The 26,542-nt window shown below is 40.7% G+C and overlaps 2 protein-coding genes across 7 annotated transcripts; both read right to left on the reverse strand.

Moving 5' to 3' along the window:
* Positions 1-1,847: 1,847 nt before the first annotated feature.
* LOC147207347 (kinesin-like protein KIF23) lies at positions 1,848-17,195 on the reverse strand. Of its 4 annotated transcripts, XM_086106469.1 has the most exons (23): positions 17,124-17,195; positions 16,363-16,429; positions 15,784-15,912; positions 14,865-14,970; positions 14,609-14,745; positions 14,312-14,424; positions 14,041-14,211; positions 13,350-13,462; positions 12,467-12,588; positions 12,163-12,265; positions 12,006-12,085; positions 11,761-11,880; positions 11,340-11,499; positions 10,626-10,787; positions 10,272-10,438; positions 8,789-8,962; positions 8,371-8,589; positions 7,158-7,463; positions 6,150-6,383; positions 5,913-6,001; positions 4,434-4,494; positions 3,102-3,142; positions 1,848-2,332 (listed from the first exon to the last, which is right to left on the reverse strand). In XM_086106469.1, exons 1-23 carry the CDS (start codon positions 17,135-17,137, stop codon positions 2,314-2,316), a joined length of 2,907 nt encoding a protein of 968 aa, XP_085962595.1. In that variant the 5' UTR covers positions 17,138-17,195; the 3' UTR covers positions 1,848-2,313. The 4 variants fall into 4 exon arrangements, with proteins under 4 accessions (XP_085962595.1, XP_085962597.1, XP_085962596.1 ...); XM_086106471.1 differs by lacking the exon at positions 7,158-7,463; XM_086106470.1 differs by lacking the exon at positions 6,150-6,383.
* A 502-nt stretch (positions 17,196-17,697) lies between these two features.
* Positions 17,698-26,292, reverse strand: paqr5b (progestin and adipoQ receptor family member Vb). Of its 3 annotated transcripts, none has more exons than XM_086106475.1 (8): positions 26,154-26,292; positions 24,853-25,011; positions 23,222-23,427; positions 22,326-22,457; positions 21,925-21,969; positions 21,289-21,385; positions 19,848-19,992; positions 17,698-19,178 (listed from the first exon to the last, which is right to left on the reverse strand). In XM_086106475.1, exons 3-8 carry the CDS (start codon positions 23,416-23,418, stop codon positions 18,922-18,924), a joined length of 873 nt encoding a protein of 290 aa, XP_085962601.1. In that variant the 5' UTR covers positions 23,419-23,427; positions 24,853-25,011; positions 26,154-26,292; the 3' UTR covers positions 17,698-18,921. The 3 variants fall into 3 exon arrangements, with proteins under 3 accessions (XP_085962601.1, XP_085962600.1, XP_085962599.1); XM_086106474.1 differs by having other exon boundaries at positions 22,331-22,457; positions 24,853-24,980; positions 26,154-26,286; XM_086106473.1 differs by having other exon boundaries at positions 22,331-22,457; positions 26,143-26,260.
* Positions 26,293-26,542: the final 250 nt, after the last annotated feature.

The raw sequence follows: 26,542 nt of genomic DNA on the forward strand, positions 1-26,542 counted from the left end.
AAAACAAACACTGGGCGACAGGTTGGCTTGAGGCCTGTTTAAAAAGTCATTAGTGCATGTTTGAGTTAAAGGAGGCCTCTAATAAAGTGGGGCCGTCATGTGCTATTTGCTCGTGTGCTACGTGGAGGTTTATTAGTTAAACAGGCAGAAAGGAAGGGTCAATATTTTCACAAGCAGCAGAGGGCTGACATGGCCTGATGAAGCGATTTCCCCACATTCTTATCAATCACAAAAGTCTACAACGTAGGACGGAAGTGCTGTGGACAACAAACGAACAGCAAAGATAAGTTTCCTTTTTCCGTCAAGAGTAGTTATGATGAGTGGTGCAGTTAATCATGTAAGAGTCCACTGAGCTTTGCTTTTACGTGTACCTGGCAATTTTTTTTTTTAAAAGCACACGTTTGTCTGTTATATATATATATACATATATATATATATGTATATATATTTACGTTTTTATGTACAGTATATATATACATATATATACTGTACATAAAAACGTGTGCTTTTTTTTACATGCACACACGTGCGCGACCCATGTGAGAATAAAGTGAATTGGAAAATGGATGGATGGATATATATATATACTGTATATAGACACACACGCACTTAGGGATATTGGGTTTTCAGGTGAAATTTATGGAAAGTAAAAATAAAATAAATAGTTCACACTACAGTGATATCATATCATGAAAGTAGGACATTTAAGTCGAAGGATGCACCGATTTCCTCATCTCAAACAATTCACTGAAACAAAAGTTACCAACCCATGGTGGATACACCACAACAAAAAATGTCAATGTCTCAATAACCCGTCATGTGCTTTTGAGCATCAATTAGAGCTTGACGACGACGTCTCATGCTATTCACAAGTTGACTTGTCTGCTGAGGCATGGCATCCCACTCTTCTTGAAGGGCAGCCCAGGTCATTGAAGTTCTGGGGAGCAGTGTCAAGTCTCAACATGGCAACTCAGCTGATCCCACAGGTTTTCAATAAGAATCAGGTCTGGAAAAAGTGCAGGCCATTCTATTTGAGGTACACCAGTCTCCAATAGCCATTCCTTGATAACGCGACCTCAATGAGCTGGGGCGTTGTCGTCCATAAAGATGAAATTAGGCCAGTGTTGTTCATGATGGGGCACAATCACTGGATTTATGTTCTTCAGGTAATATGGGCCTGTCACTGTACCGTTCACAAAATGTTCCGTACTGACTGGACTCACCGGCCCCCACTGTAACACCGCCGCCACGTAAAGCTCATCTGATGAGAACAATGGCTGATGCGTAGTGCTCTCCTTGACATCCAACATTGTTGCGGGAGCCATCATTTCTGCTCCACGTGAATCGATTTTCATTAGAGAACATCACTGAGGCCCACTAATAATAATAAATGCTCTTGCGATGCAGAGGCCCAGTCTCATTCGGCTGGGTCGTCACAGTGCGTAGAGCTGATCAGCTTCACCAGGGCCCGCCAATGACCACGGTCATGAGCCAGGTCTGCTGTATCCTCCAGGGTAAGGCCCTGGTGCTTGAGATCCTCCCTGATGACATCAAGCCATCTGCCGCGTGGAGGCCAACTAGTCCAGCGTAAATGCTCAGTGGCCCATGCAAGAGGATGACACCGGTACCTGGTGGTGTGGTCAGGTACCCTTGCAGGTCATCTAGCGCGCAGACTACGCCGATGTAAACGGTTTCGAATGATCTGGCGTGCCACTTGGGTGCCTCTTACTTCCCTCAAACGTGCCTGGAGTTGAGTGGCATTCATCATCCGGTTTCTCAAGGAATTGTTCACAAGACTTAAAAGGACGCTCCACTAATGTGGTTTCAAAAATCACAAACAGACCACCTCAGAATGAATAAATTTACTGCCACCAAAAAGAGCAGTGTGCCTTGTAATGTATTTTGCTGAACAGAAGCAGAAAAAAAAGCATCATTCCACTGATTTACAGAATGTCAAGTTCAACAAAATACACTTCACTATATACATAGTTGATGCTGGTCACACAATTTTATGACCACAATATTTAACACGTCTTGATGTTTAAAACCAAGAAAAACTCATTTTAACTAATAGAAATTTGTGTGGCAGTGAAAGTCTTTTAAAGTCCATATATTTGATTAAAAAATACACCACAAAAACTAAGTTCTAAATCCAGCATGTGATGATATATCTGAATGTCCTTTTTTTAGTTGTGCACTGTAAAGTAACACTAAAAAATGTCACAAAACTGTAAAAAAAACTGCAAAAAAGTTTCTTCATGTTCCAGTAGGCCAACAGGTACTAATGCCATGTTGCTGCTCAAATAAAAAAAATCACTGTGGCTTCCTTCGTCTACAGGGGCAAAAAAAGAAAAAAGAGATATAATCAGAAATCAAGTAAATATACAATAACGTAAGATGACAATCAAAAATAATAGACCCATTTCGGTTGTATGTCATCAAAAGCTGGCCATTCAGGCAAAAAAAATCACAGAAGATGTGTGCATGCCCGCGAAGATTTATTTATTTATTTTTTAGGATGGAGTTATTTTAGTTTTTGAATTGTTTCGTACAACGTCAACATGCTTTGCTGTCGTGTGTGCGAATCGGAGTAGAAAGTGGTTTAAAAACACTGGAGCAGCCTGTGGCTACCAACTGCGAAACTCACAGACTGGATCGAGGACATAATCAGGACTGCTCGGATTCCCTTTTATTTAATATAGCAAGCAACAAAACAAACCAGGGGGCTATGTTACTATCCTGCCACGCAAGTAGAGTTATCTGTGAGAATGTAGTGCTCTTTTCAGTTGACGATGGCTCAAGCAGTATTCTTTTTGACTCACGCAGTATTTTTTTTCTAGTGCATACACTTGGTTTCTCCACTAAATAAAAATGAGTATCTGGCCATTGGACATCGGGCCACTTTGTAACACCTTCCTCCCACTCTGTAATCCCATAAGGATCGGAAAGTTGCTTTCCATCTGGCAACATTAGTTAGTCATCTTGTGTATATATCTTTCTTCGCCAACAATGTGCGTGCATGCCGATTACGTCATCTTTGCTTACAAACTGAAAATGGGTATAGGTATAGTGGTAACATAGACAGAAAATGCTATACACACTTTTGATGCCCAACGGCAGAGCTTGTGCTTGCAACGGGAGCCTGTGAAGGACAAAATAGCAAGGACATGCAATCATTGCGTGTAAATCACCATCCAGGGCCCTGTGCAAAACTTCAATAAAACCAATATTTGTTTAAAAAAAATTATATATATGTGATTGTCAAACCTCACTGATGTGAAAGAATAACTTTATTCATATAAATAATTGTTAAAGAATGTATTTAAATCTGATGCTTGAAACATGTCAAGTACTGTAACGTTTGTGAATTTAATTTTATGATTGGGTTCATAAATTATCTATGTGCAGCATTTTGCTAGGGTGTGTGGGTAATACAATGTAATGAGGAATTCAACATTTGGTTTACTGTGCCCTCTGCTGTTTCATTTAAGGATTGCATTGAGTAGCGCAGTGAGAGGTCATGTGATCAGGGGGTCTTCAGTCAGTTTAATAGACAACTGCTACCTGTGTCCAAGCACAATATACCACAAGAAGTATCACTTTCTTCAAGGTTCTCCTTGGGCTCGGAAGGCCATACAGTTTGTGACCATGTGTATTTTGTGATAAGTGATTAGTGTTATACTGTATTTCATAATTGATATTGACAACGACTCTGGTTTATGGCTGGCCAAATAAGAGGAAGTCATTGAACAGTTGTTGACTCGTCAATTCTGTCTGAACTCAAAGAAAACATTTGAGGAGCAGTTATAGCTTCGACGCCATATTTCAGCAGGTGATTGGTAGTCAGTACGAAACCACAGCTGGGATTTTAGATCGCCACACAGTTCTTTAACTTCATCCATGTTTTTTCCCAGTAGGACACCCCAGTCTGTGTATTTCCTTCTGAGTAGTGCATGAACATAATATGATAGCTGACTATGAGAGCTGTTCCGACCAGGGTTTTATGCTGAATTGCAATACCAATCATCAATGAGATCAGCCGATACAGATCACATGGATTAGCTGCACATTTAAAAAAAATGTAGAGATGCTCACTTACAATTTGAATAATCCATTTTTTTTAACCCATTCACTCCCAAAGACGTTTTTAAACGTCTTTTCAGACATGGTCCAAGAATTGGCTGGTACTGACCGAGTTAATTAATTGATAAATGTTTTTTTTTTTAATCCAAATTTCCCTTGCAGTATTAAAGAAAGGTTACGGGGTTGCTCCATTGCACACACGCTGTGCTTTAGTTGACTGCAGGCTAATGTGATCGGCAATGAAAGGTATTGATGGATAAAGGTCGATCATAATTTTTCTTCTTAAAAATTGGATTAAATTAAAAAAGGATTCCCGAAACAACATTCTGAAAAAAGAAAAATGACCATACCCAGTTTTCTTGGTCCTCCACGTTATCTGGTGTTTCTGCAGAGCCTGATCTCCTCTTGCGACTGCAACAAGACAACATTTGAGTCAAATCAAGTTTTCACAACTGAAATTGTTGGGATGGTTATTGTACTAAACCAAGGTAAATTATGTGAACACAGCCTTTTTTTTTAACTGCTACACAACATTTAACTATTGCCTGTGACTGGGTATAACTGTTTGCTTTCTGCACAGCTACAATTGCTGCTCGATAACTCACTTGTATTCTTCAGCATTTGACTCAGCAGGACTCAGATTTGTTCTTGGTTTTGGTGTTCGGTGCTTTCTACCGTCTTTGCTACTGATTTGTTGCTTTAATGTTGTGTTTGTTAGTTGCTCCATGTACAGCACTTTGTGTGCAGCGATGGCTGTTTGAAAGTGCTCTATAAATACAGTTGAGTTGAAATAGCAACATTTCAAACGGAATAAATAATGCACAAGTCTTTACGGACTATTAAGTGTACCTGGATATAACCCTGCACCCACTAAATTTCAAAAAGAAAACAAGGTGGACATACTGGGCATATTCTGCACTATATCTTGGACCTGCGACTTTTCAGACATATTTCAATTTCGATTAAATCACGACTTTTTTCAAATCAATTCACGATGTACAGTGACATTTCAGATACGACAGAAATTGACCTAATACCATGAAAACTTTAACAGCTGTTATTTTTGCCCATCATGTGAGAGGGCTTCGTCTACCTACATCAGGCTACACCTTTCTCACTCAAGGGCTATGTCTTGGGAATGGTGACCCCAGTTGTACTCCGAGGCAAAAAGTGACAGTAGTAGTGAAAAAATAATACTAGTAAGCAGTGTTATTATCATTATAGTTAGTTTTTTTTTTCATTTTAATTTTTCTGTGTGTCTTTAGCTTTGATTAGTTTTCAGGGCAACTTGGTTAGTTTTAATATTAGTTTTCTTTTTTTTAATTGAGTATCACTTGTGTGCACGATTTATAAAAATAAAAAAAAACACGATGTTGATTTAATATTGAAAAAAAAACATTACATCCAAAAATGAAATACAGTACAGGTACTAGGTATAGTCGACAGCATGGGTCACCAACGCGGTGCCCACGGGCACCTGGTAGCCCTCGAGGCCCACATGAGTGCCCTGCGGGCCTGTTCTAAAAATAATTCAACAGTGATGGAACAATGCAATTTTCCTAGTAATGTTGTAAAAGTAAGAATTTGAAAATGTAAACACTGGTAGAGATTTCTAGAAATAAAGTGCCGCATGTTGATATTGGCCCTTAAAGATTTTGAATATCTGCGCAAAGACCTTTTCATAATGTCTTGTTACATGTATGACAGTCACCTTAGAATTACTTAAAATATTGCGTAGCGTTTGTTGACGGCATGGTGCATTGCAGTTAAGATGCGTCACAGAACAGACTGCGTTTTACTTTGGAGGTTCAACTGAAAGACAAGGTTACCTTGGTGCACTTGGGCACTCCTGCCTTAGCGTCTCAACATCTGTGAATTCGACAGCCTGGCCACCACTTCTGGTTCTAAAAACATTGCCCTGTGGGGGTAAGACAGAGAATGGCAGGATAAAATGACAGCAAAGAAGAAAATCCAAAACAAATTGTGTCCTTTTAATACCTGCAATAACCAATCTCTGAAACCAAATCAAATAGGTCAAATCAGTGAGTGATCCATCATCTTTTTACCTTGATCAACTTTGTCGCAATCTCCCCGTCAGAAGCAAGCTCTTGATGCCTAAGCACATACTTGTGGCATTTTGACAGAGCTTTCTCACTCGGGGAAGACACTTGGATTGCATTGGGTATGATTGGCTGCATGACAGTGCCAAGGTCAACATTGGAAGACGGCTTGTGGTCTACCCATTTCTCCCCACCTGCAGAGTGCGAACGTCTGTGCACTGGATTAATTTCCCGAGCCGGCTGATGATCCCAGTGTGAAAGAGAAAAACCAGGAAATTATTCAGATTTGTGAAAGTTCAACTTGGATTTTTTTTTTTTTTTATATCATCAACAGAGTGAGTTGTTCAGGTGCTGCGAGAGTAAATGTATAACTGGAAGTCATGGCTGAGGGGGTTGTTTCTTTTGATGTGTTCACTGTTGAGTATGGTGCATCGAGCATCATACAAATTAACTGGTATCAAAATGTTCACTTCCGTAACAAGAACCTAACCTGGAATTATATTAAGTGAAGAGAAGGGGGGGAAAAAAGGAACATATTTGTTGACCGTTCCAGCAATACACTTATTCAACACTGCATCTGAAAACAGCCACTGCGAGAAAAGCATCCCAGTAGTTTGTGAGTTGCCATGCAAAGACAAAGTGAAAGTGCATGCAAATTTAAAAAGGAAGTGTTTGATCACAATAAGTACAATTTAAATTGAATTTGTATAGTATTGCACATTTAAACATGAATAATGTCAAGCGATTTCAAAAGTCCAAACAGCCCGCTGAGGAAAAAGTCTACAAGCAAGATAGAGTATAACATAACTACTCATAAAAGGCACTACCTGGGAAAGTCTACATTATTGACATCCAGGCTACAGTTGAACCACAACGCGTCTCTGCATGTCACACTGATACAAAGCCACTTAAAGATGCAATTCGAGACTTGCGGATGCTTATATGCATGATGGCTGCCAATGCAAAATAAGAAATCATGTCACAAACACATCTAGGTGACTAGCACACACTAACCCTGATGCCTGCCTCTAGGTCAAGTCCATGGACCAGACGCGTCGCAGGGGCCTCGGTTTCTGAGATGAAGCGTTGGCCTTTCCTGCGATTCGCTCTGCTGGCGTCATGGCACATGGCGGGAGTCTGGCTCCTGCACTGAGGGGTCCCCGCTTCTCTATACTGGGAGGCTGAGTCTACAGGGCACCTTTGCTCCCACTCAAAGATGGAGGTTGCTACTGAAGGATAAGATGAAGGGGAGGTGGGGGAATTGTCCTGAACTGCCCTACTCTGAGCTTGACTTTGATGGGAAGGAGTTTGTCGGAAATCCTGAAAAGTAATGAGGGAACGAGCCCACAGCATTGTGTGCATTAAGAGAGTGAGAAATAAGCAATGTCACATACAGTATAAAAGCAGCAGCCATTAGAAGTCTGCAAAATGGATCAATTACACACCAAAAAAGGGTCTTGATGTTCTGATTCATGCACACACACACACACACACAACATATGCAGACAGTTTCCGAGATGTTCCGACAAATACTACACACACGGTATGCGGAGTACTTGCGTGTAAGAACTGAATGTTTAGCGAATATCAAACACCTGGCAAACTTATCTGATAAAGCAGTGCACGTGTTATTGGCATTAGTGATGTCTCGCCAACGGAACAGTGCCTGTTTGCTCAACTTGGCGAGGATTTCATGACATCTTGCGTTGCTGAGCTTTATTTATCTTTTCTTGAGTCAAGAAGTCAGGTAATCCTTTTTATGGTTCGTGATGGAACACAAGCGTATCGCTCTCTATGAGGACCGCTTTTTGAAAAATCTTACTTTTTGTTTTTAACTGACATCAATATTGACAAACCCCCTATACAGGCTAGGGACGTGGGCTCATCCATATTTGAAACAACGTGTTCTCCCGGCTGCTGTGACGGAGTCACATGACTGAATCCTGCAGACTGATTGGCAGAATGAAGACATAATCGCTTCCCGTTCCTTTGCACGCCGATTCATCGAATGAGGATTTCATCACTTCCTCCTGATTTGCAGCCAGTCAGTGGACCCGTTCATTTTTGTCCAGGTCCATTTTGGAGACAGTATTATTAATCAATAACGAAAATAAATAAATAAATAACCGAGGACGATATAAGAGATGGGGAATGGGGACGATATCTATTCCCCGTCTCTTATACAAAGTTTTATTTTTGTTGATTTGAATGAACCGGTATCACTTACTGGAAGTGGTGATGGCGAAGCAGACCTCTTCTGTCCATAATGGCGATCTCGGTCCCTTGAGGGCCTTTCTGGTTTCTGTGGTCTGTCTGTGCTGCTGCTGCTGCTGCTGCTGCTGCTGCTGCTGCTCTCGGAAACGATCGCTTTGAGCTGCTTCAGCTTCTCATCCTTGACCCACAACTTGTTTTGCATCTCCAGCTGTTTAGCATTCACCCGTCTTACCTGGACAAGCAAAGTGTGAAACCTCTCAAAGGACGCTAGCATAAAGTAAATACAATCATTGTGTTGCATCTTGTCAATAGAGGGGTGAAAAAATAATCCACCATGAACCATTAGTCATATTCTATTATTCATATTCTATCCACAAGAAACAAATAATTATTTTTCAAATATCAGGGCTTTTACTGATAATTCCACTCACACACTCCTTCTCCCACTTGAGTTTGGTGTCTGTGACCATGCCCTGCATGCGCTGCTCCATTTGCCTCCTTTCCACCAGTTCCTGTTGGAGCTTTTGAGCACGCGCCTCCAGCTCCTGCTCGAGTGAACGTTTGTCGTTCTCATACATGTTGGTTGTCTTTTGCAGAATATCAATCTGGGCATCATAAAAATTAGAACAAATGAGCCAACACTGAAAGAGATTTACAACAGGTCTTTTAGCCATGACTTGACTGATGCATGTCCAAGGATGTTTATGCCTTTCTGTAACGCTTCCTGTCTTTCAGCATCTCTGCTGCAATATGCTGATGACACTGTGTGAGACTCGGCTCAGTGGCAACTTCTCTCTGAGAATATCCTGTTTAAAGTCTTGCAACGGCAAAGTACTGATGATCCATTGTTGGGTGCTATGTTTGTTCTATGATGTCAAAATGGTCGATTCAGGCATCAAACACATGTTATGAGTTTTATTGATCAGCTCTTTGTGAGAGAACAATTTGTGCAAAAACTCCTGAAACACTGACAGTTGCAGATTTTCAAGTTTAGAGAAGGTCAAATTAAGTTAACCTGTCAACTTGATATTGAATTCTAGGTTCATCCTGAAATTGCACCCGACAGCCCTATATCTATCTAACTTTTTGTAAGTACTGTAAGTGCATGTCTTTTCTGAAATCAGTAAATACAAATGCCCGATGTAGAACATGTTTGGTGCCTTGTGTAAAAAAAAAAAATTATGATGACATGGTGGCAGTTAAAAGCCACCAAAAGAATGATTTGAGCCCGTCCATATTTTATCTGAAGAAAATATGGACGGGCAAAACGAAGATAATGGAGTAAATATTGTACGACGAAGGTCGGCAACCTGCAGCCCACTGGACAAAACTAGCCCACTGCCAATTATATTGGCCCACTAGATAATGATGAAGGGGAAAAAAAATAAAAAGATAATTAGGGATATCACGATATTCACCGTGTTAAAAGTGCTTTGATATTGTTGCGGTCGTCTTTCAGATCAAAAAAAAAAGAAAAAAGAAAAAAGACGATCTGTTAAAATTGAATTTTGTCAGCATGCCGCTTGCAAGCACTGCGGTGTTTTGGATTACTTGGCCAATCGGGTGCCTGTATGCACTCTACAATTAATCGATTGGCTGCCTCACCCAAATAAGAAATACACCACACCACAAGAAATACCCTGATCATTGGCTGACTGGCCCACGAGTTCGGTCAGGATGTAAAATAAAAGAGAGCTGTGTTCGCTAACTGGTCTGTGAAAGGGGCATACATTAATTTCCCAATTTTAAAAAAAAAATAGGGAGACCAACTAAACCTGACATCCCTGAGCTATTAGTATAAAACCATTTTTGAAGGAAAAGTGGGGTTTACCTGATGAAAATGTAATCTCAGCCCAGAGTAGAGTTACAGTATTAGGAAAACATTTAGCTACTGACCGCTGCTGTAGAAGATACCTTATATTCCAGGGTCTTGGATTTTTTTTCTAGTCGTTCGATCTCTGTCTTTTGGTTGATGATAACTTTGTCACTCTCGCACAGTTTGCTTTGCTGGTCTTGGATTAAGTTCTCCTTCATGCCAAGCTGACCATCAAACTGCTGAACCACGGAATTCAGCATGTTGGCTGCACAAGAAACCATAATGTGAGCTATTAAGGAACTATGCTTGAAATGAATTTAAATGCTGCTTTGGAGGGAAAAAATATATACCTGGTAATAATACTGACAGAATGATTGAATATCAAACCTTAATAATTCAGAAATGTTATTCAGTTCCCTCCATTATCATTCAATGCTGGTTAAATATTGTACCAGTTTTGTTGAACTGCTCTGCCATCAGCTGGCGGATACGATGCCTCCTCTCCAGAACCTCAATCAGGCGTGGTAGCGTCTGATCGTCTCCCGGGTCCACCAACTCACATGGCGGCAGAGGTGGAAAGCTTTCAATGAGTTGATTGAGCAGAGCTGGATCATCTACCGCAGAAAACGTGAAAATGTCAAATCGGGACATTGGTCAAGAGATATTTGCAAAGTCTACATACACATGGCACAACAAGACAGTGATAGTTAGGTAGACTCACTTATAATTTAGCAATAGGGCTTGACGATTTGGGAAAATAATCCAACAGTGATTATTTTTCTCAACATTGCGATCTTGATTTAATAAGCAATTACTTTTTTCAAGGTCCTCTTACCGACCATGTACTTTTTAATAAACACAAGCAATAAATTAACCAGTAAGACAAACTATATCAGATGTATTCCAAATAAATGTTTTGTTCTCGTAGGTTAGGCTTACTTTGTAACACAGAAAAATGAAGCAATTAATATGAAAGACAGTTTCCTTTCGAGTTGTTAAATATACATACCGCATATATAAAAAGGCTACAGACCAAAATTGAAGCTGAGTTTACTTCACCCACGCACCCACCCAAGCCCCCGCCTCCCCCCCAACCACACACACAAGCAGACTTTGCGATTTGAAAATTGGATACCACTGGCATTGCACAGTTCAGCCCTACTTACCAGCATTACCAGGAGCTCCTCGATCAGCCAGACGACGTGACAGCTCATCTCTGAATGCCTGATTTCTTTGCCTACGTCCAGCCGCAAGACCACAGATTGGCCTGTCAACCGGCCGTGCAACTTCCACCTCTTGTGTCATCTCTGCAAACCGCATTACGAGCTGCGGCGCCAAAGACAATGATTACAAAACTTATGGCGTAACAAAGTTGAACTGATCTGACAGCGGAACAATTTTTCAGGCAGATGCAGATCATTAGAGGGACAGGTGGGAAAAGCCAAGTTGAAACAAGGGTAGTATTCTCATTCAAAGACATCAGTGAAAAGTCTATCCATTCGCCATTGAAATGAAGTACAGTCATTCTTTTGAGTTGCTTCAATTGCAATTAGTAAGATTACCGACAACATTTGGAACAGGCATTACCATGGTTTCCTCATAATCATCGGCTTTTGGATTGACACACACGATCATCTTAACTTTGCCCTCTCCATCAAAGTAGTTCTTAAAAAGATGAGTCACTTTAGAGTCCCTGTATGGCACCATCTGGAGAAGGAGGGCAACGCAAAAGTGGGGGGAAAAAAAGCGATGTGAGTATGCAGTCTCAGTTACTCTCATAAGCAGCAAAACGACTGGTGAAACAGTACACACAAATAGTAGAGGACACCCACCTTATTTGTTCCACACATTTGGTTCTCTCGCAGAACTTCTATACATGTGCGCAGAGTCATCAATGACTGATTTATATTACCTGGTGGCGAGACACCAAGGACAATTGAAGATGAATTAGCTTTACTGTTAAATACTGACAATAAAAAAAAGACTTACCTGCTTCACGCAGACGGCTTCCCTCTGCTCTTGTTCGACTAGTGCGCTCGCTACCTGCTAGGTCAACCAAACACAGCTGGCTCACATTTACCTGGTTTTTGTCCTAAAATGAAAGTACAGATTTAACATCAACAGAAACATGATGGCTTGACGTGACATATCTGCCTGCTTTTGTGTCACACCATCATTTGGTTGGACTGTAAAAGAGGAGATCTATAATGGTCATCTCTGTAAAGGAAAACTTGTTTTAAAGCTTGAATGCCGGTACATAACTCCCCAAGTAACTTTTGGAGCAGCACATTACCTGCAAAATGTGGTCACCATCAGCATCAAGAGGTGCCTGAACCAGTTTTAAAGTGAAGACACTGTGGGAACGACTGGATTCCCGGTTCAGTTGAGTGTTGGCAATCCTCCTTTTCTTTTGCCCTACAAGAAGCACTCAGTTACACATTTTGCAAAGCTCCACATTATTTACATCTACTGATGTGAACGATCTCATTGTAGAAAACACAGAAATAAGTTGTTTAGTTGAAGCTCAGATTGCGAGTGAGATGCGGGATGCTCAACGGATGTTGTGGCCTTTGCTGCCGCCATCCAGTCGCGAGGATTGTATCTGAAGCACACGCCTATTAATTAAGAGGCCATGCATTTTTATAATGTTTGACTAGTCTAATTTACATGCATGTGCAAAGTGGCACAAGAAGGCGCTCAGTTTTGTCTAATTTAATGGGGGTTTTTGTTTGTTACAGCAGAGAAGTCAAGTCAAGTCAAGTCAACAGTATTTATAGAGCACTTTCAAACAGCCATCGCTGCATACAAAGTGCTGTACATGGAGCAATTTAACATGCACAATAAACAGTAAGACAAATCGGTAATAAAGGCGGTAGAAAGCACCAAACAGAAAAACCAAGAACAAATCTAAGTCATGCTGAGAAATATATTTCATGAAACCCTTTACTGTAATTATGACTACTGCATTAGCATACTGTATGTTCGTGATGGAAAACAGCACCTTCTGACTTGAGACAAATTCAGATTATATTGCTACCATATTTCAATGTCCGAAGAAATTGGAGAAGCTCTCATCTTGACCCTGTTTTCAGATCTCAAGTACTTTTAGAAGCAAACAAGAGTGGTTGTCAATTGTGTAACTTTCATGAGGAGTAATTGAGTCGATCTTCATTCACCCTTCCAGAAGACTTCAAATGCCTCCTCTGTAGATTTGACTTCAACTTCTGTGCAGCCGGCAACATACATGTTATGATTCTGATCTTCACGTAGAATCTTGGATTGAGGAGCTCTGAAGGATCCGAAAGCAAACATAATTAAGCACACAAAAACGCAGTGGCACAATGACAAATATTTGACAATGAAAGGTGAAAACATGCTAAAGTGTACACAGACACATGGTGTTCCAGCCTCTTGCACACATTCAAGCTAAAGCCATTCAGTGAGGACTAAATACAGTAACTATTCAAAGCAGAGAGGGTAAGCCAGAATGAGACAAACCTCGTAAACTGTTAAATGTACAACATAGCAAGCCTTATCCAGTGCATGAACAACAACCTCTGACAGATGACAAATAAGTTCTACTCAGTGAAGCTAAGGCCACAGATGAAACCTTTAGGGGCATATATACATAAAATCAGTGTTCTTTAAAGGTGTGCCAATACCAAGCCACCTAACAAAAGAGAATGACCTATCAGTGACTCAAATTTACAGCAGAAAAAGGCTTCAATATACTGTATCTATTGTACATTATGTATATGGACCGTTTTGGAACATTAGCATGAAGCAACAGAAATTGTAGACGAGGCGCTGCTCTTGTAAGGGGAAATCCAGTTTTTAAAACGTGACAAACAAACACTTTGGTCTTACTTTGGTCTGATGGGATCAAAGGTGGCATCTTCGAGAAGATCGTAGATGTAGTTGTTATAGACCTCGACGTAGGACACCAAGATGCTGTAACAACAGTCTTCATCCACATTCTCAGCTTTACATGCCTCTTGGGGACTGATCATGTCTGCAAATTCTGGGTCTGCCTTCTGCCTAAACAGAAAAGAATATAGGAGCAGAATGGAAATGAACTTTTGGAAAAGTGCCTGGCAGGGAATACAAACACAAAAAGGAACACACTGCAGATTAGTACCTGGAGGAGGGTGTTTTGGGCACTGTAGGTTGAGCGTCTCGCTTCTGTCTCTCCAGGAGAGCATCAATGTCATTCTGGATGTCAATCCCATTTTTGTCATCTGGTTTGAACACCTATAGAAAACAACAACAACAACAACAACAACATTTTGTTTCTTTTTCAGAATAACTGAAACTAAAAGAACAGTTTTTAACACATAATATTACATTACATCTGTCTCCTTTCCTCAATTGAAAAAGGCTGAATACTGTAATTCATTAGCTGGTAGATGTTTTGTATTTATTTTTATCATCTTACAAAGCGTTTGGCCTGCAAGGGGCCAATACTGTTGAAGAGCATGTCAAGGGAACGAGGGAGGAGTCCACCCTCTCCAGGCGAGCCGGTCATAGTGAAGGTCTTACCACTTCCTGTGACACCATATGTAAACAGCAGACCTTCGAGAGGGGTGGAGAGGATAAAAATAAATAAATAAATCACAAGGACCCATTCAGAACACCGAGAAAGCAAGTAGGGGTAAAATAGTTTGGTCGTGTGAAGCAGCTGAAGCTCTCACCATTTTTACACTGAATAAGGTCCTCCACTAGCGGCTTGGCGACTTCCTCAAACAGCTCCATTTGAGTGGTATTGACACCAAATACTTTTTTGAAGGAGTACTGAGTCTAAAATGTTGTCAACAAACAACAGATGTCAGTTTTATGGAATGTGCAATGTCATGACAGAATAAGAACAGAAAACTACGGGTAAGTATTCTCTAGTAAGCAATGATATTTGCGTTGTCCAATCTTTCTTTAGAACAGAATTCCCTTATGTGGGAAACGACTATGGTACATTTCCTTTATGAACATGCAAGTATGTTAACAAAATACGCGCGTAACAACACAAGCAATAAAATGAAAAGATATATGGTCCAAAAACTGTTTATAACACAAAAATTGCAACCTACAGTACAGGTATACGAACAAAGTACAGTACAGTATAAGGAGACTAGTCACAAAATTAGTAATTAGTAGCTTTTCTTTCCACTCACTCACTGTCTCTAACTTTACCTCCGCTCGATCACCACACAAGACAGCATTGCTCAGCTGATGGATGTCGTGCAACAAACTTTTGAAGCCAGCCACAAGAAATTTTAATGCATAGGTTTTTATTCCGGATGAGTGAATTTCCGTTTGACAGAAGTCCGTAGGTGGGAATATTTACTGTACTGATCATACAGCCTACTGTGTTGATTTGCAAATTCAAATAATTGCTACATGATAGTGAACAAAGCAAAGCAGACAGTGGAACAATTACACTATTGATACCACTGGAAAAATCTTGGGGGGTGTGATTATGATGTCTCCCAGATTACACACACATAAATAAAATTCGCACCAAGTCTGATCCAGACCTGGACTACACCCAAACTTCCACCAAAGTAGAGACACTGCACAAAATCTTAGCCTGGTTCACATGAGTCACTTCACACATACCTCCTTGAACTCTCCATTGCGGTTGGCTTTAAGGCCATCAGGAGCATGCAGCTGAATAGTGGAGTTGCTGATCATTTCAACACAACATTCCTCATTCTCTGCTCCAAGTGGACGTATACGACAATACACCTACAAATGAAACAACAGCATGCATCTTCAAAGTACTGTGTCATATAGCAATCACAAAAACCGTTTAGTTGTTTTGTTTATTTTGATGGTACTAAACTAAACTGTAGCTTATTGACTCACTTCAAGACGGTGAAGAAAAATAAGGTATTACTTTGCCATGATTGGTTTAATGAGTGATGAACTGTAAATGTGTGGCTAACATTCTGCTCAACACCGATCACTGTGTCTTTGATCAATATACAGAAATAGCTTGTGTCACTGTTTAGTATATTTCAAAGACATAAAATCATTGCCGTTGATTTCATTCAGTTGTATTGGGATTTTTTTTTGCTTCCTCCCAAAGGCTACATGAAGATAACAACACTTTAGCTGCACGGAGATAATGTTCACAAGTATTAATGTTACAATTGTGTGACAATCAAACCAGAGTGACGAGTTGTGTTCACTTACGCCCACAGGATCTTTCTCTGCATGGGACGCTTTTTTTATGCAAGGCTTGCGCGGAGTCTTGCATTTCCTGAAGAAAATACAGTAAATGGAATAACTCGTTTTGTTAAATTAATCTCGCCCTTGTCGATCAGAACAGAACGTGACACATACGGTTGCTCAAACACTTGTTAACCTGCCCACATTAACATTTATGACCGACCTGGTGTGTCAAAGTGCACCAGAGCAGCGATTCCCAATCTTTTTTGTCATACCATAAGTCCGCCCTCACTCATACGTTTGGCTGATTCTCCCAAAACAAGACGTAAGGCAAACTAGTGAGTTTCGAACCAGTCTGCCAAAACAGATCCGTGACATTTGTGAATTTTAACAAACTCCGCAAACATTGTCCTGCGATATTATTTCAAAGTGACTACAAAGGCTACGACGATCTGTGGTGTCACTTGCAATAATAATGTCAGACAGAAATATGCCAATTCTGAAAAGCAAACGATTTCAGGCAACCCGCGAAGTCAGTTCAAATAAAATCAACATCAAACATTAAACATGGTTTCTATGGTGTACAGGTCCGTCCCTGTGCCGTTGGCTATTTAGCTCGGTTAGTTTGCCTGCCTCAATGGAGAGCGAGTGACCTTCGCTGTTTTAGACGGAGATTGGTCATTTTACACACTATGACTGACAGTTATTGCCCAGGACCCACTAAAACTGAAACTTCATTTCAGCTCACACGCGATTTTCGAAAGACAGAAAGTGAAGATACATACCCTGGTCTGTACATTTTTTATGCTGTTCAACGCCTGGAAAGAAAGCTTCCTCCAAAAGCGCTTCGTCTCTATTTTTGAAATTTCCCCGTTGTCAAACGATTTCGACGAGCTGCTGCATTTAACCAATCATAGTACAGAATGGAACACTCGGAGACGGAAGTTCCGCCTTCAAACGTCATGACGCACTCATATACAATGCGTTTTTTATGTGCTCCACCGAAAGAACGACAGTACAGTACAGTATTTACATTTAAATCATTGGGGAATTACGTATGGCTAACCAAAACAAAACAAAAACATCAAATGTACGCCTTGAATAATACAACCATTGCTACTATGGAACGATACTTTATTTGAATCATGTGAATACCGTAAAGTGAAATACGCGCTAGTTCGCACACACACGCATGCAAACGCACGTACACGCACACATACGCGCACACGCGCGAACGCACGCACTCATACGCGCGAACGCGCACACCACCCTACGCACACGCGCGCGCGCGCGCGCGCTCACATACGCACATGCACACACTCAAACAGGGTTTTCTGAGAAGAGGTTTTCGTGCCACCATTTAACTGCATAATGTTTTATTCATTAAAAAACACAAACATTATAAATAAGCTTACATTTAGAATAAATACATACATTTTAAATGATCACGCGAACAATCAATGCAAAATGTCATAGGTTGTGAACAAGAACCATAGCTACAGATAAAAAGTTGAGATTTAAATGCAGTTAACAAAAAGCATACTGTATGAAGTGGTAGTTTCTTTTTTCATTTCTTTCAAGCTCTTCATTGGTCTCATGTGCAGCCACCAAAGAATTCAGGAAATCAAATACAGTAAAAAGACTGTTTGACACAAATGTTCTTTATAATGTTGCAACATTAGGATCTTAAGTATGCATTGGGTTTTAAGAACTATCCATTCATCCATCTTCTGAACCGCTTATCCTCACTAGGGTCGCGGGTGTGATGGAACCTATCCCAGCTGTTATTGGGCAGTAGGCAGGGTACGCCCTGGACTGGACACCAGCCAATCGCAGGGCACACATAGACACACATTCACACCTATTGACAATTTCGAGCACCAGTGTCAAACTCAAGGCCTGGCGGCCAGATGTGGCCCGCCACATCATTTTAAGTGGCCCGCAAAGGCAAATCAAAGATGACAAGTTCCATGATGCTTGCTAAATCTGTACCAAAATTTCACATTTTCATATGTAATAAATCAGTGACATATTGTCAGCATTTTATTGTTACCAGACCCCTCAGGGAATCAGTAATTATAAAGTGGCCCGCGACAAAAATTTGTTTTACACACCTGATTTAGAGTGCCCGCTAAGTCTGCCATGCATGTTTTTGGAATGTGGGGGGAAACGGGACTACCTGGAGACAACCCATACAGGCACTGGGAGAACGTGCAAACTACACGCAAGAAATCCCAATCCAGATACGAACTCATGACCTGCTGCATTGTGAGGCGGGCGTGCTAATCAGTCGACCTCAGAGACATCATTTTTCTTTATCCTGTATATACTGTAGCTATTCCCATTATGTTTATGTAACAGGCGGGGTAATTTGCATTACATTCATAACAGTCGTCATCACAGTGATCTGAAAGGCAACTATCACAGTGGTTTCAGTGAAGGCGGAATCTTGTGATTCACAGAGCGAGCTCATCAGCTCCCAGTAAAAACATGTTACATACTGTACATAACAATAAATGTTTGTTTACCCGAAGACCAGCTTGGAGTTCTGTGCCGTGGTGTAGCCATAGCACAAGCCTGAGTTCAATGTGCCTTTATCTGTCTCTTATGTTTCTTTTGCTGACCGACTTTTGCAGAGAGGAGAGGTAAGCTGAAGAGGAGGAGGATGCTCAGGTTGACCATTAGGCAGAGTAGAGTTACACCCAATGAGTTGGCAAAGGTGATAGGGAGGGAGTGGTCAAGAAGCCAGGGACGTCGCAATACCATGTCTTGCTCAACGGCCATCATCTGGAAGCGGGTGCCAAGGATGCCAAAGACATGGAAAAGTTGATGGCTGTTACCTGCAGAGGGAGCCATGACACAGTTAACATGTTGCTTGACAGACGAACCTCTTGACATACATGGGATTTTTTTATAAATCTGTGTCACTACAAATACAGTACAAAAACGTCTCATGAATTCGAAAGGGTGTCAAGATAAAACCGGTTTTGCTTGAAAGCTGAAATATTTGTTCTGCTCTGGTGGTCTTAAACGGGCCCTTGTTACAGCACAATTAAATGTGTGTGTGCCTGTGCGTGTGTGTGTGTATAAAAGTTACCTTAACAGTCTTAACACAAAGCTAAATAAAAAGAAACAATACAGTTAACTTTTTTCATTCAAAATACATTTTGGGTTGAGCTGAGAAAAATATGAGAATTGAATTGATTACTAGTGTTCTTGGAATTTTGTTCTGTGATCATGCAACATTTAAAAACAAAATGTTCAGCTATGAGACAATCTTGCACATGTTTCTTTTAATTTAGATGTCAATTAATTGCCATTTATATTGATCGGGCATTTGTTTGTTGCATTTAACAAGGGATAACGGGTTGAATAATTCAACCCAAGGATTACATTTGATTGAACTGGTTTACATGCAAATGTCAACAGGCAATTCGCAATTTAGTCCGACCCAAGAATGGAACAATTGTCTGGTCACATTCTCCTGCCCAATCTCAAATTCATCTCACCAATAAAGTCGAAGCTGCCAGGTGCCAGGCGCTCAGGTAAATGTGTCGCAAACAGGAAGCCAGTGAGGAAAGCCAATGCAATGTGGGTGTAGTGCAAGACATTGGCATCGTTGTCTGTGCAGCCTTCCCCTTCACATAGGAACAGCTGGGAAAAAGGCATGCAGAACAGGCCATTACGGTAACCTGGGCCTAAGCAATTTGTTTAGGTGTATCACAGCAGCTGGAAATACTTTTTGTGAAATACCTGCATATGCTTTAGTCTTTAGTCTACACTGCTTATCCAATAAAAATCACTTGCCGCCCGCTTTGTGTGCCACTTGTCAGTTTGAAAAAACCCCATCAGCAATTACCAGCAAGAAACACTACAGTGATAACAACAAAATTCCTACTTGAATGTGGGAGGAAGTTGAACACAAGCAAAGAGACGGTATTAATGTGCAAACTTTGCACAGAGGGCCGAATTAACAAAGAATGAAATGATTGATCTGGATAATTTGAAACCAAACTTAATTACTGATGAGTATGCCAACATTTTTTCAAATTTTTCAAGGGGGCTGTGTCCGGTTGTCTTCATCCTCTCTGTTTGTAGGAGGCGTGTTGCTCCAGGTGAAACCGAGAAGGAAGTGCACCACCTACATTCGGCATTTCTCACTGATCACAGCAGGACTGGTCTGATCTCGACTGGTCTTGATCAAAAATCCCAAGTTTACCTTGTCCGAGACAGAGACAAGAAAAAAAGTCTTTGATTCCGGAACAAGACCGAGACCCTTAAAATGTGGTCCCGTCTCGTGACCAAGACCAATCTCGAGAGCTACCACAATCGCTTCCACAGGAGAGGGCCAATTTTACAAGTTTTTGAAATTGTTTAATAATAACACTCAAATATTTGCATGGTGTTAGCGAAATGGATGTTGAAGAGGCTCATTTGCATCGAGGCGGTCATTTTTTCTGCCATACATGCACATTACCTCATTCAAATACATGCAAATAAGACCAGAGCACACAACCAGCCGTCAGCCACAAGCAGCGCAGTTAGTGAAACATTTCACCATCTGCATGTGTTCTGTGAATTGGATGCTATCTGTTTGCTCCATTTTTACCAGTTAGCTCCACACAAAAGCCACAGAATCTTTTTGTTGGATTTGGCCCCGAATGGGCAGACACTGCTTTTGGCAGTGGTAACCAATGGACAACTGGTCTGCCGACACTGAACGTGGGGCAATCCATCCATTTTCTATGCCCCCGATCATGCTCACTGTCACATGTGGCGTCTATCCAAGAGACGCGAAACACTCAGCATTGATCTCCAGTCAAACACTGAGTGGCTGCGAATGGGGCATTGAGTAAATATTGAAGAACTACGTCTGCATGGAGGCCAATTGTTTTTTGTTCTTGTTGTTTTCCTCCATTTTGGACATGGATAATACAAGTGAGGCCCTACCCTGTAGAAGAGAGGAATGTGGTCAAACAGGTAGGGGTAGGCAAAAGCAACAAGACGGAGCACTTTACTGAATCTTGGACTCTGGCATTTAGGGAATCTGAAATAAATGAAAAGAAATCAACTTCAAATATCCACGCTTCTTGCATTATGGCATAACCTTTTATAAATGCATCAAATGGCAACGTGGAAAAACTCAGAAAACAGTAACAGTAAAAAAAAAAAAAAAACCATGACATGGGCACATTTGGGAGGAGGTGGTCTTAAAATTGATACTATATCGTGATAACAGTTTAAATTACATAATTTTACCCCCGCTTCATAAATTTCTATTACCCCTTTTGTGACATTCATACGGGACAATGCAAGAATATTTTATTTAATATACGTGAGGAGGTTTCTGTAAAACAAGTTTTGCCTCTGTTTATTGCTCCACCCACTTCTAGCTGAGACTACCAATGCAGTTAATCGCCGTTTGTGGTTGGTCTCTCTCATGACAATAAGCGACCACGAGTTAAGAATGCCAGTATTGGACAGATTATCTGAAGGTGAATGATTAAAAACAGAATGACATGGGGTGGAAAAATGACAACACAATGAATGAGACACAATGAAATAAAGGCAATGCAAAATGTTTACCTCTTTAAAACGTCCTGATTATGATGACGAAATGGTAATCCAAGCCTGATAAATCAACAGATGGGCAAGAAAATCAGTAAGGCTGTTACTGTATATACATCATCTGATGACTGTATCTACTATCAACAAGTAACCTGCGCTTACTAACTCAGTGTGATGATTTACATGGGCAATCAATCAAACACGCAGTACATTACAGCCAGATCTTAGATGCAAATGTCACCTTTGCTGTGAGATGGTAAGACATCAAAGATTTCCCTAAATTCTGTCGTTTGGCACCAAAACACTGGAGAGTTAACAAATAGCTGTCACAGAATTCACAAGACAAATAGCCGGTGTGCTGACAAGCGTGACATATTCCTCCCAAGAGATAGCGATAAGATTTACAAAACATTTCGTACCATACCTGGAGTAGCACGCCAAGCCAGTGCATCCGATGGAGTTCAGAAGAGCAACAGGGACAAAGCACTGGTGGAAGAAGCGGTTTACCCACTTGTCTGGGAACACATAAGCTGAATACGAAATAGCAGTACCTGAAATGCAACAGATTTGTAATAGAAACTTAACTGTCAACAGTTTGATTCATGTCTGTCAATTACATATTGAGAGCTGGGCTTTTCTTTTTGTTATCTGGGTACATGAGACAATGTCGTGCACATAATACCGTAATTTTAAAAAAATGCATCCGTTAACATGCTTTGGTTACTTTCGTTAATTAACCCCTCATAACACTATTCCAATAATGCTTTTCCTGCATCTACACAAAGAATGACCAAAAAACATAATGGTCAGCTGCAAAATTCAATACAGAGCAAAACGTCTTGTCAACTATTATTGGGTTTTGTTTGAGACTCAAGAGGAATTAATCTAACAATATGTTTATCATAATTCAGGGCTTCAGACTAGCTTTTTTTTTTTTTACTTGGCCCCAAACTTGAAATTTTAGGGGTGCAAGTATACCCCCCCCCATTAAAAAAAAACTCTATTTTTTTTATATATTATTCATAAATGGGCTAAAGTGTAGGGTGGATGTTTGTCAGCAATAAAAATATTCAATAATAATACAAATATTTTTAAAAGTCTACAAAATGTACTAGCTGCACATTTGCGAGCAGATGACAGACAGCTCTGTCTCAAAATTTTGAGGCAAAATTTTACTATTTAGGTGCAGTCTGGTGCCCCATCACGATTTTACAATATGGTTGGCAGTGATGTACAACTGCACTGCATCATCATAGCAAGAGCTCTTTCTTTGGCCTAGGAGTGTATCGCGGTGAAGTGCACACGACGCACTCACCCAGGCTGTAGAGACTTATGGCTCCGTAGTCCAAATAAAAGCACATGTGTCGCACCCGCGCCGACATGCTGTTGAAGGTGTGAGCACAGCTTGATGCCAATGGATATATGCAGCTGGAAATGATTAAGACCACCAGAGGCCAGGTGAAGGGGTGCTGCCACGCAGCTTGTATCCGTACAACGCTTACCAGTTTCCATAAGAAGTACCTGCAAGGGGGAACAATTTGATGCAGTCATTCAAACACGTTTTCATCCTTGTGGCTGCAGCAGAAGAAACTTTGGTTTAGGCATGTCTAGTTGTGCGTACTCGGCCACATAATATACATTATGTGGCCGAGTACATTGGGAATGCAATGTTAAAGCAGTAAAAGACAAACTTGCAAAAGTATCGATGGTATCTCATCCATCATTCAACATATTGTATGTATTGGAAGAGGGTTTTTTTTCCTGCTTCAACCCTAAATTCCTTCTGGAGTCTAAATGGAAAGCAGGAGCTCATTTGCATGGCGTGGGCTTTGAAATTGGACTGTCATGGTTTAAGATGTATTATGGAGGACATCTTTTTTGATTGTAACTACATAGTAGGAGAGTTGCTTGTATGTTTCCTCATTATACTATTAAACTGTCTTCAAGCAAGGCACAGAACTATCCCAACCTTAGCCAAGAGGCCTACTACTGTTTGGTTGCACTCTGGCATACTCATTGCACATTTTTACTGTTTGGAGACAAATGAATGCAACTCTGCAAAAAAGTAAAACGAATATATACGGTGCAAGATAACATTATTTTGTCCCTTTAAATATACTGTATATAGCATTTACATTAAGTATACATTAAGTTTGCCATACTCTCTCTACACTGACAATGAAGGCTTGTATTCTAATCTAGTGTCTATTGTTTAACGCATCTAGGGATGTGCTGCCAATTAACGTTTGTGAGATCGCTGCAGGTCTGGCACACATGGTTGCTCTGAACCATAACATAAAAAACTTCATCCAAAATTTGATCTAAGATGAACACCAGACTACCTTCACAGATTGTGACGATTGAGGGCGATGCTGGTGTTTTATTTCAATTTATTTTATTGGTAGCTGTAACAGATGTCAAAATAAATTGCTAGATATGATCATACACTGTTAAAGCTGCTGGGCCAAAATGAACCAAAATTGGATGAAAGAGCTCACCCAGCACAGGGTCCAAAATGGACTGAGCCAATGTTGGGTTATTATATCAAGCACATTGGGTTGAAGAATTGACCCAGAGTGTTAGGCCCACCCAAAACCATCCTTCAACCCAGTCTGCTGGGTCAGAATAATCAACCCAATTTTGGATTAAAGTAACCCAATCTGCTCAAAATCTACAGCAACCCATTGATTGGGTTAGGAAAACAACCCGACATTTTTTCGAGTGGAATAAGGCTTCGAACCTCTAAATTTAGCACTCAGACGTGTCATTCACACAGCCTTTTAAAGAGAGGAATATGATATTGGGCATAGAAAAAAACGTTTTAACAACCAAATAACTCTCATTTGTTGTACAGTATTAAAATAGATCAGGAAATTATCTAAGAGTAAGAAGAATGTCAAACGCGCAATGAGCACAGGCACATGACAAGATGTTGCAGATGCTTACCAGGTAGGCAAAAAGTGAGTCCAGATGTTAATGGTCTCATTGGTCAGCTGAAAGAGGCTCAAGATGCAGTCAGTGGCTGAGCTGTGGTGGTAACGGTAACCGGAGATAATGCTGTGCTCATGGAAAACCTCAAGAAGAAAAATGACCCCAAAAAAATCTCTGTGAAAGCATACATGTAAAGAAAATCTCTCCTGTCGGTCGGGTCAATTAAAAACATGCTTTTCAAGTCACTCACTCACAAATCCTACAGAAACTACTTGACTTGGATTAAGGTGGTCAGTAGGACTTTTGTTTGTGGGGTCCCCTATAAATTGCCCCAACTCCATAAATGATACATCCAACAATCTTAAAGTTTTTATATGTCTGGGGGGGGGGGGGGGAAAGCTTCGAGAAGATTTGTTTTAATGCTGGAGCCGATTCCAGCGGGCTTCGGGCGGTTGGCGGTGTACACCCTGAATGTTATTGCCAGCCCATCACAACGCACACAGACAAACATTCACACTCACAGTTGCACCTTGGGACAATTTAGAGTGTTTCATTAACCTACCATCTATGTTTTTGGAAAGTGGGAGGAAACCGGAGTACCCGGAGAAAACCCACGCAGACACGGGGAAAACACGCAAATTCCATATATGAAGGCCAGAGCCCTGAAATGAAGCCCGGATCTCTGCACTGTGAGGAGAATGTGATAACTAGTCAACCGGCGTGGCCCTCATCGCTACAATTTATCCGGACCTGAATATCAACTAATAATAGCCATCCATTTTTAAAGCAGCCTGTCCTCATTATGGTTGTGCGTGAGCGGGAGCTTTATCCCAGTTACGTTTGAGCGAGAGGCAGGATACACCTTATACTGATTGCCATGTCAGTTAAAGTAAATAAAAGAAAAAAATTAAGAATAATTTAAAGCAAAATTGCTACCATACATAACGGTGTTTGAAAATCACTGATTCACTTGTGATGTGTTTCTCTCATGGCATAGCATTTCAGTAATATATATTGTTTGTGACATTTCAAAAAAAAACGTGCACGGAACTCTTTTGCAAGAAAATATTTCTTTCAAAAGACTTTTCACATTTACTCAGAGTGCAGTAAATGTACAGCACTGTTACAAGTTGACGGTTCCTCTAGTCTCAGTGCTTTCACTTTCTATTGAGCCTCATCATACGTAAAACTGAAATAAAACAATGTTTAGAGTACACATTGACCTAAAATAAAAACACGACTACTTTTTTCAATTATTTTACATTTTCCACCCATCTGAGTGACCCGATGTTCCATCAAAGATACAGCAAACTTACTTTGGGCACTTGATTGATGGTGACGACCCTTGGTAATTTCATAAGGCTGAGCATGCTTACTGCAAAGTGCCGCTGTACTGTCTGCAAGTAAGCTGACTTGAGGTTGCCTCGCGTCTTTATAAGCGTTGTGTTGCCATGTCGCCCCATTGGATTCCTCACTTCACCTCCCCCTTTTTCAAACCCAGCGAGAATATCCAGTATACCTGGGCCACTCCTTCCTCCTCCTCCTCTCTTCATACACACACAGACAGACAAATAGAGGATCAAACAGATGACAACATTGTGACACGCACTGATGAGAGGGATTCAACAACTGCCATTAAAAGCTTGATGGTGTTTAAAGATGAATAAAAAGGAATAAAGTACATGTACACCTTATTATGAGATAC

This window comes from Hippocampus guttulatus, chromosome 3 (assembly GCF_054856545.1).
Source record: "Hippocampus guttulatus isolate MCC_2025c chromosome 3, RoL_Hgut_1.0, whole genome shotgun sequence".
NCBI lineage: Eukaryota > Metazoa > Chordata > Actinopteri > Syngnathiformes > Syngnathidae > Hippocampus > Hippocampus guttulatus.